Source organism: Cylas formicarius, unplaced genomic scaffold (genome assembly GCF_029955315.1).
Source record: "Cylas formicarius isolate icCylForm1 unplaced genomic scaffold, icCylForm1.1 PGA_scaffold_8__14_contigs__length_24414737, whole genome shotgun sequence".
In the NCBI taxonomy this organism is placed as follows: domain Eukaryota; kingdom Metazoa; phylum Arthropoda; class Insecta; order Coleoptera; family Brentidae; genus Cylas; species Cylas formicarius.
In genome coordinates, this window is record NW_026844361.1 from 18657727 (window position 1) to 18675180 (window position 17454).

At 37.6% G+C, this 17454-nt stretch overlaps 3 protein-coding genes across 8 annotated transcripts; 1 reads left to right on the forward strand and 2 right to left on the reverse strand.

Annotated features, from left to right (window-relative positions):
• Nucleotides 1-968: 968 nt before the first annotated feature.
• Nucleotides 969-3493, reverse strand: LOC132706762 (ubiquitin carboxyl-terminal hydrolase MINDY-3 homolog). Its single transcript, XM_060678279.1, has 7 exons — nt 3089-3493; nt 2893-3029; nt 2379-2838; nt 2192-2329; nt 1680-1839; nt 1469-1628; nt 969-1411 (listed from the first exon to the last, which is right to left on the reverse strand). Exons 1-7 carry the CDS (start codon nt 3192-3194, stop codon nt 1268-1270), a joined length of 1305 nt encoding a protein of 434 aa, XP_060534262.1. The 5' UTR covers nt 3195-3493; the 3' UTR covers nt 969-1267.
• Nucleotides 3494-3729: 236 nt separating this feature from the next.
• Nucleotides 3730-9788, forward strand: LOC132706761 (uncharacterized). 6 transcript variants are annotated; one of them, XM_060678276.1, is made up of 7 exons: nt 4790-4852; nt 4918-4950; nt 5328-5643; nt 6827-7140; nt 7472-7666; nt 7728-8249; nt 8305-9788. In XM_060678276.1, the coding sequence occupies exons 3-7, from the start codon at nt 5340-5342 to the stop codon at nt 9424-9426; spliced, it is 2457 nt and encodes an 818-aa protein (XP_060534259.1). In that variant the 5' UTR covers nt 4790-4852; nt 4918-4950; nt 5328-5339; the 3' UTR covers nt 9427-9788. The 6 variants fall into 6 exon arrangements, with proteins under 6 accessions (XP_060534258.1, XP_060534257.1, XP_060534261.1 ...); XM_060678275.1 differs by lacking the exons at nt 4790-4852; nt 4918-4950 and adding an exon at nt 3730-4158 and having other exon boundaries at nt 5325-5643; XM_060678274.1 differs by lacking the exons at nt 4790-4852; nt 4918-4950 and adding an exon at nt 3730-4158.
• Nucleotides 9789-9906: 118 nt separating this feature from the next.
• Nucleotides 9907-17185, reverse strand: LOC132706760 (lysosomal cholesterol signaling protein). Its single transcript, XM_060678272.1, has 12 exons — nt 17020-17185; nt 16828-16959; nt 16481-16770; nt 16108-16430; nt 14866-14987; nt 14637-14802; nt 14336-14575; nt 14078-14277; nt 11948-12084; nt 11363-11889; nt 11004-11305; nt 9907-10414 (listed from the first exon to the last, which is right to left on the reverse strand). Exons 2-12 carry the CDS (start codon nt 16905-16907, stop codon nt 10222-10224), a joined length of 2580 nt encoding a protein of 859 aa, XP_060534255.1. The 5' UTR covers nt 16908-16959; nt 17020-17185; the 3' UTR covers nt 9907-10221.
• Between the last annotated feature and the right edge of the window lie 269 nt (nt 17186-17454).

The following is a 17454-nucleotide window of genomic DNA, read 5'->3' on the forward strand; positions in this document are numbered from 1 at the left end:
CAGACCTGAGACATTAATTAGTAACTATAAATATTCTTTCTCAAAAACGCAACCCTGCTTTTGCACAAACATCCAAAGGACGGCAACGTGGCTAACCACAGGCAGCAAGTTTTCGATTTTTCAGTGAACTCGAAAGCAATTTTTCTTCTTCTGTTGCCACATTTTCAATTACCATTTCTTTGATAATTGTCCATTGCAAATATTTTCCAAATTTCTGGAGGTTTGTACCTTTTCTAACTGTATTTTTCTTAATATTGGTAACTGGTGACAATTAATATTGTAGCTTTGACGCGATTTGAAAGAAAGAAAATAGGAGCGATAAAATAACATTTTTAATACTTTGGTTTTTATAGGTTTCAGTGATGAGCCTCTTCCAAAAATTCGATTGCTGACGAGACGGCGTGCACTAAAACACAATAGAGAGTGCTAGGTTTATGTGCTAGAGATATGTCTTCCTTAAAGATACAAGAACATGGAAAAGCTAAGTTTGTTTTTTGTAAATAAAAGTATATTTAAAACATGGTTCGTTTTTTTCTCATTTGTTAAAAAAGATAAACAAATTATTTCCCTTAAAAAACATGCTTTAACATGAGTTGTCTTTTTTTAAGTCAATCCTTTTGAGCAAACTCAATTCCCTTCATCTAAGTCTATTGAGGTGCAACTTTCATTGTGAATAAAAACAATTTTACCGTTTAATATAATTTCCTGGTCAAATCGAACAAATATACAACCTGGTGGCAATCACAGTTAAAATTTCTCCATCTAGTCTACTACTACCCATCGTCTTATGCTTTGTTTCTGTCCTAAAAATTAGGATCATAGTAGGCGCCGAGCTTTAGTTTTATCATTTTTTGTAGGTTATGTGGAGTACTTTTTATTTTTATAATTTTTCTGTTCGCCAACTTCATTGGCGCGCGAGGTTTACAAAAAATGTAGCAATAAAAAAAAACACTTTAATTGGTTAACAGGACGAAGCAATCTGCTCGCTTCAGATAATACCACAAGTTTAAAGCTCTACAGGTAAATATATATAAAAAATAAAATTAATAAATTACTAATATTAAATGCAATTTCAAGATGTAAGTACAGGGCGATTTGGGAAGTGATACTCATATTTATCTAACAGGGGAAAACTGGTGGGGGCAATCTAAGTGATCAGGAAATATTTTTTTGAAAACCTAAAAATAAAATCAAACGACCCTGTAAATTACTAGTTATTATAAACAAGCTGACGAAATTATGCGAATTTGTTGATAAAGTGAACATATCAGTTCAAAGATGGCGTCGCGTCAGTCCAGTTCACTTCGATGTTTGGCCATTTTGTCTGGAGCACTGTTAGCATCGGATTCGACTCGCACACGGATTTTATGTCAGATTCGAGCAAAATGGCGGCGCCTATATGGTATTGAACCTGCAACAAGGCAGAGGCAATGAACATTTCATGTTGCTCGCTTAGAATAAACCTAACCTGTCCATTGATGTTACTTTGCGCTAAGCCATTATAATGAACCAAAGTGAATAAATCCGGAGTAGACCACTCTTCCCTCGGAAAGAACTCTTCCATAAAGGCGTTTAACAAAATTATCCCTAAACTTTCACTATCTAATTTCTTTTTCATTATATTTACACTGAAAACAAACTCTGAAGTGTAATGTCAAGGCAAAATCCATTTTACTTACTATTCGGGTTCGCTAACTAACTCTAAAGCACTTAGAACGTCCTGAAGTTTATCGGAACTGATGAAGTTATTCCCATCGGGATCAAAACTTTTAAATATCCTACGCGCCTGCTCGCTTTTTGTCTCAGGACTGACCAATTTTCTTTCATCACTAAACAATACTAAAATACACACACAAAAACACCATATGCTAATCAGTTAGCAGGTCTGCGGACATGACCTCAAATTAAATATAATAATAATAATATTAAATAACACCCTTTTTTTAGTAAGAGATCTATGAAATGTAAAATCTAAGTAGAAATTGAGTTTATTATGCTCTTTTACTGACTGAAAACAAAATGGCAGAAGATTATTACAGCTTATGAAATTGTTATGAAAACATTTCATTGTTAACAATAGTCTATTTTATCTATCTGCTTGTTAAAGTTTAGAATTAAATATTCTACTTATTAAAATGGCTACTTCTTAATACCTACACAACTACTACAATTATTAAATAATATATAATACCTGTTAAGTGAGTATCAGATGCCAGCACCCATACTGGATGTATGGGATTCTTGTAAAAAGATCCCACAGTGCAAAACCTATGATACTCCATGATGGTTATAAAACCAACTTGGCTCTGCTTTTCTATACCCTTGAGCTCTAAAAAGGAACGAGTCAATTAAATCACATTACAAGCCATAATACCCACTTAAGCCTCCCACGTCCTGGTAATGATCCCAAACATATGTGCTGGCCCTGCCTGTTATCATGAGATTTATGAGGGATTGACTACCATATCCGTAAGTCTCATCAATTAATGGCTCCTGGCTATCACATTCAGATTTCACCTGTTGCAAGCCCCTCGATAATATCACAGAATACAAGAACAAAAGAACACCAAATCGACCGTTCAGTTTCTTGATATTGTCAAAATAATACTTGGTGACTTCGGCCAAGGTTTGAAAACACAAAACTTCTAGGTCTGTATGAAATTGATTAGGATCCAGAGGCTCAGATAGCTCAATATTTTCGTTTTTATCCCCGTTAAGTTCGGTACTGGAATCAGAAACATTTTCTAAGTGCACTACACAAAAGTTACCATTATTGCATTGTCCTAAGATTTCACTTAAGGCATTTACTAGTATTTTAGTTTGAACATCGGGGCCAACCTACAAAACAAACGATTGACTAACTATGCAAACTGTTTCTTATGGTAGCCATACTTTTTCTCGGAATAGGAGACCATTATACTCCAGAAGCAAATTCTTAATGATAAATGCTTGAACGGGGGCCAATATAGCACACGGTCCCCCTTCCGCCTGCTCCAAAGCGCTTTTTTCATTTGTACTAAAGTAAAACCCTAAAAATAATTTAGAAGTAGAACAAACGTTCCCGTTTAAAATTTGCGGTAATACTAACCTTGTGACCATCTACGGAAAATGTCGTGCTTGATTTCAGCCCCCCACAAAAGATTTCGCAAAGCTAGTAATTCCTGGTCTACAACGGAGGGCAAAGTTTCCGCCATAATTTATAATTCTAAAGCTATTTTTCATAAATTTTCTTCCAACATAAAATAACTAGGTTAAAACAAATTGACATTTTTCCGATTAAAGCGCCATCTCACAAAGCAATTCTGATGAATGTCATCCAGTACCAACACAATAAAAAACGAAATAAAGATTTAAAAACTTTTTTGTTTCTTTTAAATGACAATGCATAAAAGGACTTTAATCATTGAAACCGGTGACATGTGACGTTACAAAAACGTCTGCTTTAAATCGCTTTCTGGTGAAAGAGATAAAATTTATTTTTAAAAACTATGAAGAGCGAATTAATCATAACTGAGCAACAAAACGAATGGATTTAGTAGCAACATTTTTAAATAATACCGCCTCAATTCCTTTTGCGTCACATAAAAAATCAGCTTCTATCGATTTCGTCTATTTTTAGGGAGGGCCAATAAAACAGCAGTTCTCAAAATAATAATTCCCTAATAATTAAAAATAGATCTTGGATTATAGATAAAAGACCAAAAATTATGGCGGCTTTATTATTGCCTCGGTAAATTATTGCTGCGAGAGGCTAAAATGAGGTACAATAAAACACGTATCTAATAGCTAATAGAAATTATTCAATCTTTACTAGAAATTGTTTGATTACTATCAATAAGCGATATTGTGTCAGGATCTGTTTCACATTTTAAGTCGCAAAGACATAACAGACAAGTGATAAAGTGAATTATAACTTTGTATTATTCGCAAACATTGAAAGATCGTTTGGGTACCGCTGATAGACTTGTTCCGCGAACTATTCCGATCGGTTTACCATCGCGTTTTCCTGAAGAATTTTGGAAAATCGTGTTTGTTTATGTGTTTGTTTGCCATGTAGTCTAAATCCGGAGCCTTCCTGGCTGTCCAAACTATCCCAACTCGATTTGCTTCCCATACCTAAAGGACTATCTTGGTTTCAGTCGCAAAAACAGAGGTTGGGTAAGGTTATGTTAAGGAACCTAGTTTAATTTCTCTGCTATGGATGCAATTTAGCACTTTGTGTAAGAAAAACCATCGTCACTTCGTCCGAATAAGAAACGCAACAACTCTCGTTGCAGTCGTGTTGGCTGTTGTGTTTATCAAATTTGTTTATCTGTACCTTGAGAACGATTGTTTTGGATTCGCTGGAATGATATTCCAGTGTCTAATAGTCCCAGATTATTTTTATGCTTGACGTTCTAAAGCTCTAGCTAGAGGACTTCTAAATATTGTTAATTCCTAGTTCTACCTCTAACATGCGTAATACAATGTGCGTGGCCAATGGAAACTTGTATCGTATCACGTAAATATCGGTTCGGTATTCGTCTTTATTAAGGGCCAAGTGTCACAGTGCCAACAAAAATGGCCGCGGACCCTGGCCACAAAAAATCACGGAAATCCAACTTTTCTCCGGAAGAAATCGACACTCTGGTGTCGAACGTGATGCAAAATCAGGACGTGTTGTGCGGCCAAAACAGCAAAATATTCGGTAACAAAGAATTGCGCGATTCGATATGGAACTACGTTTTAGAAGAGGTGAATAAGGTGTCTCTAGAGCGACGTACTTTGCAGGAAGTGAAAAATAAATGGAAAAAATGCCATCACCTAGTAAAACAGGCCGAATTGTTAGACAATTCGATAGACGATGAATTAGGTACGTGTGATCGGACCGCATTTCGTTCTGCCAATTTTAAGTTTTTGTTTTATTTTGTTCGACAGTGAACGTTTGGGGACCGCTGGAGTATTTTCAAGGTTTGAATAATTTCGCATAGTATTATTTATTTTCGTCTCATAAATCTACGCATTAAAGCGAATAAACTTTTAGACGACATTTAATATTATCCGCGAAAATTATAATGTACGAGAAATTTCCTCTTTTAATCTTTTTGACGTACATAAATGACACAGTTCATACTTTGGTCGGTTGGTGCTGGTGGTTTGTTTATTCTAATTCCTAGCTTGTCAAATTCCTGAAATGATTGGTGTTTACGCGGAATGGTATTTAACTAATGGCGGCCGTATATACAGGGTGGTCACCAATAACTTACTAAATATTGTTGCAATTTCATCCATTGCGGGGAAATAAGCAAATATGCTCCCTGTTTTTTAACTGGATGTCTCTCTAGCAGTATTTCGGGAATATGAAGCCAAAAAAGCATCGAACCAATGGGCCAACGAGGCAGGCGACCGTATTTGGTCGCATGGTGGCCCAATACGAGCCTTCTTTCAAAAAAGCGGTTATATTATACGCGGAGCAGAAGAGTACCAGTGAGGCAAAAAAACGTTACGGGATTAGCGAATCCAATATAAGAAGATGGCGCAGGTTGAAGGCTCAAATTCTAGAGAAAGCTTCCCAGGCAGTGAGAAGATCGGCCAGAGTTACTACGCATAAAGCGAACGACTTTTGCGAAGACGATAGCCTTGATAACTCTAATAACAGTTTAGGTATCACAGCTATATTTGTGTTTTATTTGCGTCAATATATTTTTCCTGTAGTTTCTGTTTTGCAAATATGAACATAGACAAAAGGATATATGAATTTACGTCTCTCAAAAAATTTCTCGTTTATACGGCGTTTTTCTATAAAATATCCAAAATTAAATAACCATAAATTATTATTTTTTTAATTATATCATCCTATCGAATTGAACCAATCACAAAGCCGCAATTTAAATGAATAGTGCATAGTACCTACTAAGTGAATTTGTTTTCTTCATGTTAAGAAACTATCTCTTTCAAAATATAATTGCATCCAATTTTTGAGGAAAATTTGTGAATAACGGATGAGCGTCATTAAAAACTCCATTTGGACAACATCAAAAGAAATGGTTGTTTTTTTTAAATTTAATTGATATTATATTTTTTTAATTTTTCTCTTCTAGTTATTATAGTAACAAAATATAGAACATACACAATAGGTTTTGTAGCTACCTTATAGTTATTAGATGATATAGCGGCCCGACTATGGTTAAAATTGATGCGTCTTAGGCAGCTATGATATTTTCGTGGAGGTAGTATTTCATCTAAACAGCGATATCCACACACTTGCCTCCGTTTTACCTGAATATTTAATGGGATCTGGGCACATTTTGAGAAAATACTGCTGTAAAGTTTCCGTATCCAAATTTATTGACATTGTCAATTGTCAGCGGCCATGTTGATTGTTGACTACCGCAAGGTCATTGGGTAAAAACCAAATTTTAAATCTTTCGGATGCGCGTGATAAGTGGGCTCCAAAAGTGTTTTTATATTTGCTTCACAAGTTCTTGTATTATCAGCATAGACGGACCGTGCATATCTTTAGTAGCTATAGGCGGGGTTTTCTCTATATGTTATTCTTGTCATATCACAGAATGTAAAAGTGTTATCGGCGTTAGTTATGTCATCTGCAAGACTTTGGTTAGTTTACACTTTTTTTTGCAATTTTGTATTTAATTCTTCTTTGGACTTCAAGAATCGTTTTAACAAATCTTACCAAATCCCTTTAATTTTGGTGTCGATTTTGCCTTTAATTATGCTCTTTCTATCATTTACCAGGAGTCATAGTAAAGATTTATTTAAAAGAAACTACGTCAACATTTAATTGTTTTTTTTTTAATGGAGGACGAGAATGTTTGAAAATTTTCAGATTCCATGCCTCTGCAGCAACGACTCTCCCAGTCAGCCCAGCCCGACCCTCAACCAGGTGCGTCGCAACAGCAAGAACCCGTTTTGCAGAGTCAGCCCCTGTCGCCTACCAAGTTGAAGGTCACCAGACAAGCGGCCAAGCCACAGCTCCCTCTTCCGAAAATTACCTCACCACAACCGCCCAACGAGGAGGTCTGCTTGAGGTGGAACAGTCACCACACAAATATGCAGGCAGCGTTCCCTAGTTTGCTCCTGAAGGAGCAGTACGTCGATGCAACTTTGGTAGCAGAGGGCAAAACTTTAAAGTGTCACCGGGTGAGCACGGAACAACGCAAACAAGGGGGTTAACTCGGTCCACGTAAAAAAAAAACACTCACCTCCACACTCTTTTAGCAATAGAATGGGGTTTTGTAAGGTAAAGTGGTCCATATCCAAACAATTGTTTTATAAAAACTGTCTCGTTGATACAAGTAATCTATTAAAAATTTGCTTCGTTTAATTTTAGCTTTTAATGCAAAAAATGGCATATTTGTTTTTTAAATACAATAAAACAAAACAGGTTATTCAAATGTATGCCAGAGGTTTTTGGAGTTTCTTAAAAATGGTTTGGTTGGTTGGAAATTGAAGGGATTTTCGTCTTCCTTAGATGATACTGTCGTCGTGCAGTCCGTATTTCGAGGAAGTTTTGAGCGGCATCAGCCCGATCCAGCATCCTGTTCTTTTCATGAAAGACATCCCGTTCTGGATACTAAAGGCACTGTGCGATTTCATGTACGCCGGCGAGGTTCACATATTCCAGAATAGGTTGGAAGAGTTGCTAAAGGTAGCCGAGGCTTTGAAGGTGACCTTTTCAAAAATCTCAACCCCTCATAATCGAAGTTGTAATATCATCCCGATTTCAGATTAAAGGTCTGGCCGGCAGGCCTCATACCAAAGACGATCCCAATCCATCTCCGATCGTAGCGACCGTAAAAGAAGAAAAGGACCCCATGACGCAACCGGCCGTGCTTAAACAGAAAGATCTGAAAGAACCGAAAGACGAGAAAGAAAAAAAACGGGAGGACAAAAAGGTTAAGCTGTACAACCTTACCAAGGCGGAACTTCCAAAATTGTCGCCCAAACCATCGACCTCGAGGAGTCCCGCGAAATCCAGTTACCCGCACTCGCCGAAGAAGTTCGACAGGAATAAGAGCAGTCAACACTCCGATATTCTTAAGGAAAAGGAAAAAACGCCACTGAAGAAGGGCGACATGATCGACCCTTTGGACCTTTTGGAACCCGTCTACGAGGAAATTACAAAGGAACCGCCGCCGTTATTGAAACCCGCCATACCTTTGAAGCTTAGAGAAGTCAAGCATGTGCCCATTAAAAGGAATATAGGTAAAAAGGTGAAGAAGAGAAGATACGTCGAAGATCGGGAGGAGGTAAGATGACGGTTCCTTGCTTCGTAAATATTTCCGGTAAAATGACAAATTTCAGTCGCCGCCGCTGATGTTCCAGTCGAGGAAGGGGACGAGGTCGCGTCCCAACGTCAAAGTACCGAAGTTCTTCCATTCCCACTACGAGCCGCAAGCCAAGGAAACAGGCGACGCCCCCATAGTACGGGAGCCTCACACCGTCCAAAACGATCCCTTGATCCAAGTGGAGGACATCAAGGCGGAGCCGCTCGACGTAGAAGACACAATAATAGACGTCAGCGACAATATGGTCAGTTTCGATGACCAAGAAATGACGTCACACGAGGAAGAAATCATTGGCAACTACGACAGCCCGATCGTTAACATGAAGGGCTGCGATACGCCTACGCCGTTCGCAAAGATCAAACTGCTACCTCAGCCGGTCATCATGGATGTTCACACGGTGACTGAAAACGTCCAGGAGAAATTACTGCTAGCGTGCAACAAAGACAGCGTCAAGTTGGTAGACATCTCGAAGCTGGGCACGATAAACACTAGGCATGAGGACCCCCTGGACGGCTCCAACATTTTAATCAGCAACGTGCAAAGCGTGGTGGAAGACATCGCGGAAGTCGAAACAAGCGAACCTCTTAAAATTAGTTCAAACGAACTGGTCCATAATACGGAAAGCAACGCCAAATCGAATGGACTGAGTTTCCGGATAGAGAGCGTGGTGAGTGAATGTACTAATGAACTATCTCCCAGCAGCAGCCAGGAGACTGAAGTTTCCAAGGAAATTAAAGAAATGGAAAAGGAACTACCTCAGCTAGGCGGTGCCGAGCAACTTAGGGACGATGACGTGGGCGACATGATTCAATTGGAAGCACCAGGTCGAGAAGAGGAAACACCTACGACCGTTGAAGACGCCGGAGGTCTTATGATCGAGGCTATCAGTGAAAATTCAATCTCCCAAGGGGATACAAATGATGATGAGGATGCGAAGGAACCAGAAGGGGAGGAGAAGTCGGCGGTCAGCGACGAAAGTGTCTTGGAAGGTTTCGGGGAGGATGACGTAGTGATGAAGGGTGGTAATTCTGATAAGGGGACGGAAAAGACGTTGGAAATGATCGTTAATGACCTGAACGAAAGTCTGGGGGAGATGATGATGAAAGAGACCGACAGCTGCGTAAGCGAGACTTCGTAACTTGGGGGGGTGTGGTTTTCCAGGTGTTGTGTAAATAAAGGAATTTAAAGTCGATGTTAGGGCGTAGAACGTTCTGTTCGGTCGGTAAGTGTATATTTTTCTATTGTATATTTTCCACCTTTGGGGCAGCCAATTGTCGCTTGATTTTGGTGCGTCAGTATTACTCCGGATGTTTTTATTTAAACTTAGGATCTAAAAGTTGTTCAGTTTGTTTGTCGACTTGAACGTTGTAAATTAAAGGAGTTTTTTGAAGAACTGGCTCTGTTTATGTGAAATCTAATTGGTGACACGACTAAAAGCAGTTCAACTGATCTAACAGCACCCAAAGAGAATATAAACATATGACCCAAGCGTCGGCAAATAAAGGACTGTTGCAATTACCTTTAGGTATTCCACAAGGATTGGTGTTAAGGCCTGTTGGACCCAGTAAATAAAAGAGAACCTCTTCAATTATATAACATTTTTATTCGCACAACATTTTTCTGATTAACTCTATTGTCTGGATCAGACTTAACAACATTGGAAATAACTCTCATTGCGCATAGGGTGGCTGACACTATGCGCCCACGGTAACTTTTTCATTAAACTACGTAAGCGTTTTATATAACAACCGACGTTGCAAAAAAATAGTCTTTTGTGTTAAGTAATGTTCGATGTGGTTTATCTTTGAACTTAGCCTAATATTTACGTCACACATGCCTTAAAAAAATAATTTAAAATTCTGATTATCGCACTGATAAATAAAATCGAAAACGCTAAGAGACTATTGAAACTCGCTTGGAGGTCAAACGCCACCTAAACAAAAGTGTATAACAGACCTCTGTCGTAGAAATGGTACACTCCGTTAATGTGCTTCAAGACTTTGCCTTCGATAAGGTGTCTTCCGTAATTCACAGCCTCGACCCGGTCTCTCGCCAAACCGACCTCTACCATCCAGTCGACGAACCGTGTTCCGGTGAAGACGTTCTTATAAGTCTTCAGCCTCCATCTGGAATAAATAAAACCCGATAATAATTTTTTGTCCCTTTCGCGCACTGGACAAAACATTAAGCGCACGAAATACACGAGATACAGTTAACTCTTTGTTGCATGGATGTTGAAGAACGATAATGGTACGTTTGAACTACTTTTCGGTGATAATGGAAAAGAATGTTTGGGAAGTGAAGATCAATATTATGCACCTGTCAAAAAATTAACTACTACTCTACTAGAAGAAGGTTCCAAGATTGCTTTTTTTGCGTTTGTTAAGTTAATAATAAATATAAAAAATATTTAAATAAATAGAATAAATAAAACTTGAGATACAGTTGAACTACTTTGCTGCATCGACGTTGAACAGTTTTACTGATTATAAAGAACAATATAGTACATTTGAACTATTTTCGTTGCTAACGGAAAAGAATGTTTGGGAAGTGAAAATCGATATATTGCCCCTGCAAAAAAAATTAAATACTACTCTACTAGAAGAAGGTTTGAAGTTTCCTTTTTGCATTTTTTTAAATTAATAATATAAAATAAATAATAAATAAAATAATAGAATATTAGTTATTAGAAAACCATTAGAAAAAAACGCCCACCTCCGATCGGCGGCGATGGTTTGGCGGCAACTCTGCAGATGATGCGTCACGAATTGGTCGCACACGTGTTTAGTTTCGGCACCCAGCTCGTCCCAGGCGGGCAGGGACAAGGTGTTCGCCCCATACCACATCTTGCGCCAAAATTTGACGAGCGGCAGCACCACCTCTTTGGTATCCAACCCGAATATCACGAAAACTATGAAGCTCTGACCGAAGTTCAAAATGGCGTCCAAAAATGACAACTCCACGTATATGCCCGATATCTGCTCCATCACCAGCGTCCATATCGACAGAGCCAAGCCCTAAAGCCAGAGAAAAAGAAAAAATTAGCCGCAAACAACTGAGGTTACGAAATTTACCACGAACATCGAACACAGTAGCAAAATCAACAACACGATGTGCCTGAATATCTGCGGATCGTGCGACTCTGGGTCTTCTTCGATCGGTTCCAGGTCTTCATCGATCTGTTCCCGATACTGCCTCACCACGCCCTTGCACGTCTCCCGTTGTGGCCCCTCGCAACCAAACTTGGTGGGGCACAGCTCGTTCTGTTGCGGACTCATCGAGTTCAGAATCGACTCGGTGGAGGTTCGTTTGCTCTGGCCCGAAGTGTTCAACAGATCCTCGATGTCGACGACCTCCTTGTCTTCGGACTGACCTTCTTTTATGGTCGGCAGGCCACAGCATTTGGAAGTTTTTGTGCAGCTCACGCCGCTGTCCGAGCTGCAAGACTGGTTCGGGCTGACGTTGATCGACGTCGAAGACGCCGACTCGCCCTCTGACGTCAAGTTAGGGTCAAAGTCCGACGTTATATCGTTGACCAGGTCGAGGTACCTGCTGTAACGTCGGTGGTAGCGTTGGTGCAGGATTAGGCAACCCGCGGTCACTGAAAATTAATGAATAAATATTAGAATAGCGAGTCCTGAATATGTGGAAAGACTTACCCACAAAACATAATATGAGCAGGGACACGGATATTATCGCCTGCGGCGCGCCGTAAGCGAAGTTGGGATTGTCCTGGACGGACACCCTCGATGTCTTATCGAAAACTAGCAGAGCGGTACATGCAATAATTGGAACCCTTTAAGAAAAACATTATTTGGTGATGAAAACACCGTTAAATTTTCAAGAGGACTGTACTGATTTGAGTGCAACTACAAAACGTAACACCAATTTGCTACGCTTCGTAACATTTATTTTTTAAGTTCTGCCCCGACAGTGTTGCTCCTCTGATGTTCTAGACCAGAGTTGCCGACTCGTTCGCTCAAACAACTATCGGAAATGGAGAAATACGCAGGTCAGCACACCGCACACCTTTTTAGTTCAACAAATCGCCTAATTTTGCAAAACATACGTAAATGGTTATGAATATTTTGTTGACAAACTGCTTCGTTTAATTAGTACCAAGGAAAAATATCTTATCCGCTATAAAAGTCTCGGCAAAATAATTAAATCTGGGTTAAACTAATAAAAATATTAATAATAATAATAATTATTGAGATATTTTAAATTATTCTTCAAAATTTGGCCAAAAATTACTTTTTGCCAATATAGACTAATATACACTTCTACAGTTATATCTCAAGACTAAGTCTAGCTTATGATCTTACGATCACATATAGAATATTTATTTATTTATTGGAAAAAATTACAAACACTACATGCAAAGTTGAACAGTACACAAAATTATAACAAATAAATCTAATTAAAAAGAGCTTTCAAGTCTTTTACTGTGACGGCAAAAAGATTGATTGAAAGAACACAATACTTAATACTAATAAATTCAATTAATCTTGGTACATTTAAGGAGACATAGTTATTCAGTTTGTCCCTATACTATAGATTATTTTTTCAACAATATGGAGAAGGACGAAGGTATATAACGTATAAATTTCAAATTCTCAAAATTATAAATAAGCGAGATATTAAACTTTGAATATCGACCATCGATTTTCGGGCCGATTTTTGAAACCGATACGCGATTTCGAGGTGATTTCTCAAAACTGGATAAAATTCTGCATGGGGGGGTTTTAGAGGATGAGAAATTCGAATTTGTAATTATTTTTTGAAAGTATCGATAAATTATCGATGATTTATCGATATAACCCATTTTCCCGTATACCCTGCATTTATAATTTTTTTAAATTTTTTCAAATACTTACGTTGTTCTGGGAACGTTAAATTTTTTATCAAAGATAGAGGTCAATGAGGTCTATCTACAGATACCGTAAAATTCCCCCCAGCCCCTTCCATTTAAATATAATTAATTATTCTATATGAATTTGCAACCCTATGCAAAAACCGTTTCTGACGACAAACGGTATAACTTGTGGGAATCATTTTAGTATTCTTTAATAGAGGAAGGACCAAAGTATTTACCACATAAATTTCAAATTCTCCAAATTATAAACAAATAAGATATAAAACATTCAAAATTGATTATTGATTTTTAATTTCATTATCTAAGGGTATCTATTACAATTAAAATAATAATAATAATACAAATTTCGTTACTGGTAGAATAATAGCTTGTTTAGGGATTTTCGTAACTCCAACAAATGGACCTTAATTTGCTTTTCTAAATATTACAGGTAGATTCGAGTTTCAATTTAAAAAAATTATGCTGAATAAATAAATAAAATTCAATTGATTGCATTTAGGAATTTAGAAAAAAATTCTCAAGAAACAAAAAAGTTGAATTTAAAAAAAAAAATCAGTGGCGCACATTTTTGTGTAAAAAATATTCAATAGGGTGTCTCTTGGAACGCCACTTCAATTCATAGTCTTAATTAATCACAACAAACAAACAAAAATTTAAGTGAAAACTGCATTCTCGGACCCATTATAATTTTTTCACATAAAATCATCTCTTAAATTATTCAACCGTTATTTCTAGACATTGGATAAATATAAAAATTGCTAGTAAAAATTGAATCAGTTATTTATTTATTTTATCATTTAGCTTAGGACTTTTTTTCTGGTATATTGAGAAAGGTGTTTAACAGCTGGGTATCATCGGCATATGTAATCTATATAATAGATACAAGAGAGGTATTAGGACTGTGTGGACTTACCCCCACCCGGTGACGAAAAACGCCGGGAGCAGTTTGAGAACAAAACACAAACTTCGGCACTGCAAAAACAACAGGGTAATGGACAAGATGGCGGTCCACAACCTGGAACTGTAAACTCCGGCGGTGAAGAAGACGAACTGGACGTAGCGGTGCCTCGTCTGTATGACGTTCCACAATATCGCTCCTAAGCAGCTGACGAACTAAATACACGACATATTCTTCGATAGGGGGGCGCCAAATTCGACCTTAAGTACTCACGTGTGACACGACCAGACAGGCTGTGATCTTGTGCGGAATCTTGGCTATTTTCTTCGTCAGGACGAAAATCAAAACGACCCAGAAGCAGGCGACCACGCCCACAATGCTGACGTCAAATATGAACGAATCGAGCTGCTTTATGTACTCGGACGGGTCGCAGTTGGTCAGGGTTATCATTTTAGCCGACACAAACATCAGCGGAGCGCTGAGGAACGTGCATGCCACCATCGCGCTAGCTATCTGGAATAGATAACTTTCAAAATATAAAAGAAACATATTTTCGCTGAAACAGTTGACCTACCAAGTCTACATCGACCCCATATTGAGTGGAAAACACAAAAACTCCGGGTGCGGAGGGAAACGTGCCGTAGAAAAAGCCGTAAGTACTCAGATCCAACGTTTCGGATTTGTTGTAGCCTGCGTTCAGCAGGGTAATCATTTCCCTGGTGACCACAGGCAGGACGATCCTTGAAAAATTTAAAATGGAAAGTTGCGAGAATGGGCAGAAATCATATGGCGGCGGAGCTTACAATTTGGCCATGATTAATATGCCGGGAACGACAAGAGTAGCGCCCCGCAGTTGGTGTACTTTGCCTACCATCCGCAAGCCCAACAGGAACAGGGCGCTGGCTGAAAAAGCTGAACCCAAACCCTGCAAACGGCAAACCAATGTAAAAAAAATGTACCCTGTATATCTGGCGTGTAAGTAAATTTTGTGTTTGAGGGTTTCGTATATCATACAAGGTGCGACCAGACCAAGTAAAAATCTGGCAATTGTTACTAAAGATAAACTACTATGTCCAACTAATCGAAATATTTTAAATGCGACCTCCGTTTTTCTATCCCAAGATAGACAGAGACAGAGAGAGAGAGAGAAAAGTTAGACAGTGTGTTTCAAATTATAATGGTGAAACTTTAACAGCGTTTCAGCAGATAAAAATAAGTAAAAAATATTATATAAACTTGTGTTCTAAAATGCTTCATATCGGAGATACAGGGCGTTGAAATATTGCAAAAAATATCGTTTTTATTTTAAAAAAATCTCTTCTAGATTTTGCTTTCTAACTAAATTAATTATTAAGTTTTTGGTATAATTCCTGGAATCGTTTTACATACAAATTTGAACTTTACGAAAACGATTTGTTTTAGCCAAAAAATTGAAGAGACGTTTGTATTTAGAATTGAAGGTATCTAAATTTATAAACAAAATTGGGATAAACCATGAGGGCACCACTTTTTTTTTATTAAAACTGTCTCACGAAAGCCACTGCTTAAACAAAAAGCTGATTATCTATGGTATAAATTTGTTTTTATGTGGAAATAATACCTATTAAGTTTAAAAGCAATATCTAGAGAAAGAATTTAAAAATAAATTTCAGTTTTACGTACCACTTAAACATCTGAAATATCTTTTGCTAGCTTTGTTTAGTTATTATTTTTTTAAGCCGTTCAACATGTAGTGAAAAAAGTGTTCTCAAAAATTTAAACAATAATAAAGTAAAATTTAAAAAAAAAATGTAAAGAGGACAGAGAGAGAGCAGGGCTCTCTTTAAATCCGAAAATAAAATTGATTATGGACCCCTTGCAGAAGCAACGTCCCATTTTTCCGTAGCGAGTAAAACAAAATTGAAAATAAATGGGTAGAATTAAACTATCTACCTGGTCCAATTTTAAAAAGTAACATAACACTTATTATATTATAATTATAACCTTGTAATTCCAGATTTGATAAGAACAATAAAAATTTATGCAATTCATATTGGTAAACTTACATTCAGAATGCCAGCCAGATACAGGGGAACACTGTGCTTGAAAGCATAATTACCGATAATCCCTAATACAGTCATCAATATGATGGGATTTAAGAAAATATTTTTAGCGACGCTGACACCCATTTTACATCTTTCTTTGTGTAAGGCCATAGAGTCAGTCATGTCGCTATGTAACAACAGCTCGTCTGGTGCCACAGAGTGTCTTCTTTTACTAATTTCCATCAAAACAAATGATATGGGATTCAATATAGCCAAATTAATCGGCGCCATCAAATATAAGTAAGACGCATAGTCTGGGTGGGTGTTTTTATACAAAGCCGCCACTGAAACAATCAATTTATATGTGGAGTAATTCATTGAAAATCAGTTTTACCAATGGGATATCCTACAGCAAAGTCATTGCTTTGGGTGCAAAATATGCCAAAAATGCCAGCTCTACTTAAATTTACGGGTCTACCAACTAATAAGGTTACAACTATCACAGAAAAAAACACAATACTTTTCGAAATCAGTATGGATAAAAGAAATATCCAGTTCACAGCATGAAGGTCCAGCTCGGCAAGAGACATAAAAATTAGCGAGGGCAAGGCGAAAGTGCCAACGAACGTGTTTATACCCTTCGCCTCCGTTTCTGAGATTAGATTCGTTCTTCCGGCAAAATAACTACAATAAATGAATAATCACAAAAACGCGAGCTCTGGAGAGTATAAAAGAGCTCACCCGCAAATAATAATCGCAAAGCATTGCGACAGAGCCGGATAGAGATTCTCTATCGCTGCACCGACGAATTCCTTTTCCATAATTTAAGCGAATGGTTCCAGACTCCTCATATTAATATATTAGTTAATTAAACTACGAAAAAAAAAACTGTGGGAGTAAAAATCAATAGATAAACACAAAGCAAACCCAAACCTCTTTGGTATGCGATCGCATTTTTTATCACGAGTCTTTGTTATCTAGCTCAATTTTCGTTATGCTTTGTTGTAAATGTTGGACGATTAATTGCCATAATTTTCAAAATATAATTGTTATGACAGCAGTTTTTTTTGTAGGCATCATGTGTTTTAGGTTAGTCACGTATACCACCGCTTTTTATATTTTGCAGATTTCTCTAATACTGTGTTCGCCTACTGTGCAAGAGATGTCGCAACGCGCAGGCTTTAAGTTTAGAACTACAAATTTAGAATTATAATTAATTCGTGGCGGAATTAGTTACCGGTATATCCACGTCATCTAATTTAATCTTTATTTATTAAGTTAATCAATAACTAATTATTGAAGTTTGTCTAATTTGTTTGTCGCAACTAGCCACGTATTCACTAAGGTAACCTAAATAGAGTACTGGTA

Excerpts from the sequence above, each read along its gene's own strand:
- LOC132706761 (XM_060678273.1), top strand. The coding sequence starts at position 4,561 with ATGGCCGCGGACCCTGGCCACAAAAAATCACGGAAATCCAACTTTTCT. Across the intron at positions 4,853-4,917 it reads TTCGATAGACGATGAATTAG|TGAACGTTTGGGGACCGCTG; the intron begins GTACGTGTGATC and ends TTTGTTCGACAG. Across the intron at positions 8,250-8,304 it reads ACGTCGAAGATCGGGAGGAG|TCGCCGCCGCTGATGTTCCA; the intron begins GTAAGATGACGG and ends GACAAATTTCAG.
- LOC132706760 (XM_060678272.1), bottom strand. The coding sequence starts at position 16,907 with ATGGAAAAGGAATTCGTCGGTGCAGCGATAGAGAATCTCTATCCGGCT. Across the intron at positions 16,431-16,480 it reads TGCTGTAGGATATCCCATTG|TGGCGGCTTTGTATAAAAAC; the intron begins GTAAAACTGATT and ends TGATTGTTTCAG. Across the intron at positions 14,278-14,335 it reads CCTGTCTGGTCGTGTCACAC|TTCGTCAGCTGCTTAGGAGC; the intron begins GTGAGTACTTAA and ends TCGTGTATTTAG.
- LOC132706762 (XM_060678279.1), bottom strand. The coding sequence starts at position 3,194 with ATGGCGGAAACTTTGCCCTCCGTTGTAGACCAGGAATTACTAGCTTTG. Across the intron at positions 2,330-2,378 it reads CCAGGACGTGGGAGGCTTAA|AGCTCAAGGGTATAGAAAAG; the intron begins GTGGGTATTATG and ends GTTCCTTTTTAG. Across the intron at positions 1,629-1,679 it reads TTAGTTAGCGAACCCGAATA|TGTAAATATAATGAAAAAGA; the intron begins GTAAGTAAAATG and ends GTTTGTTTTCAG.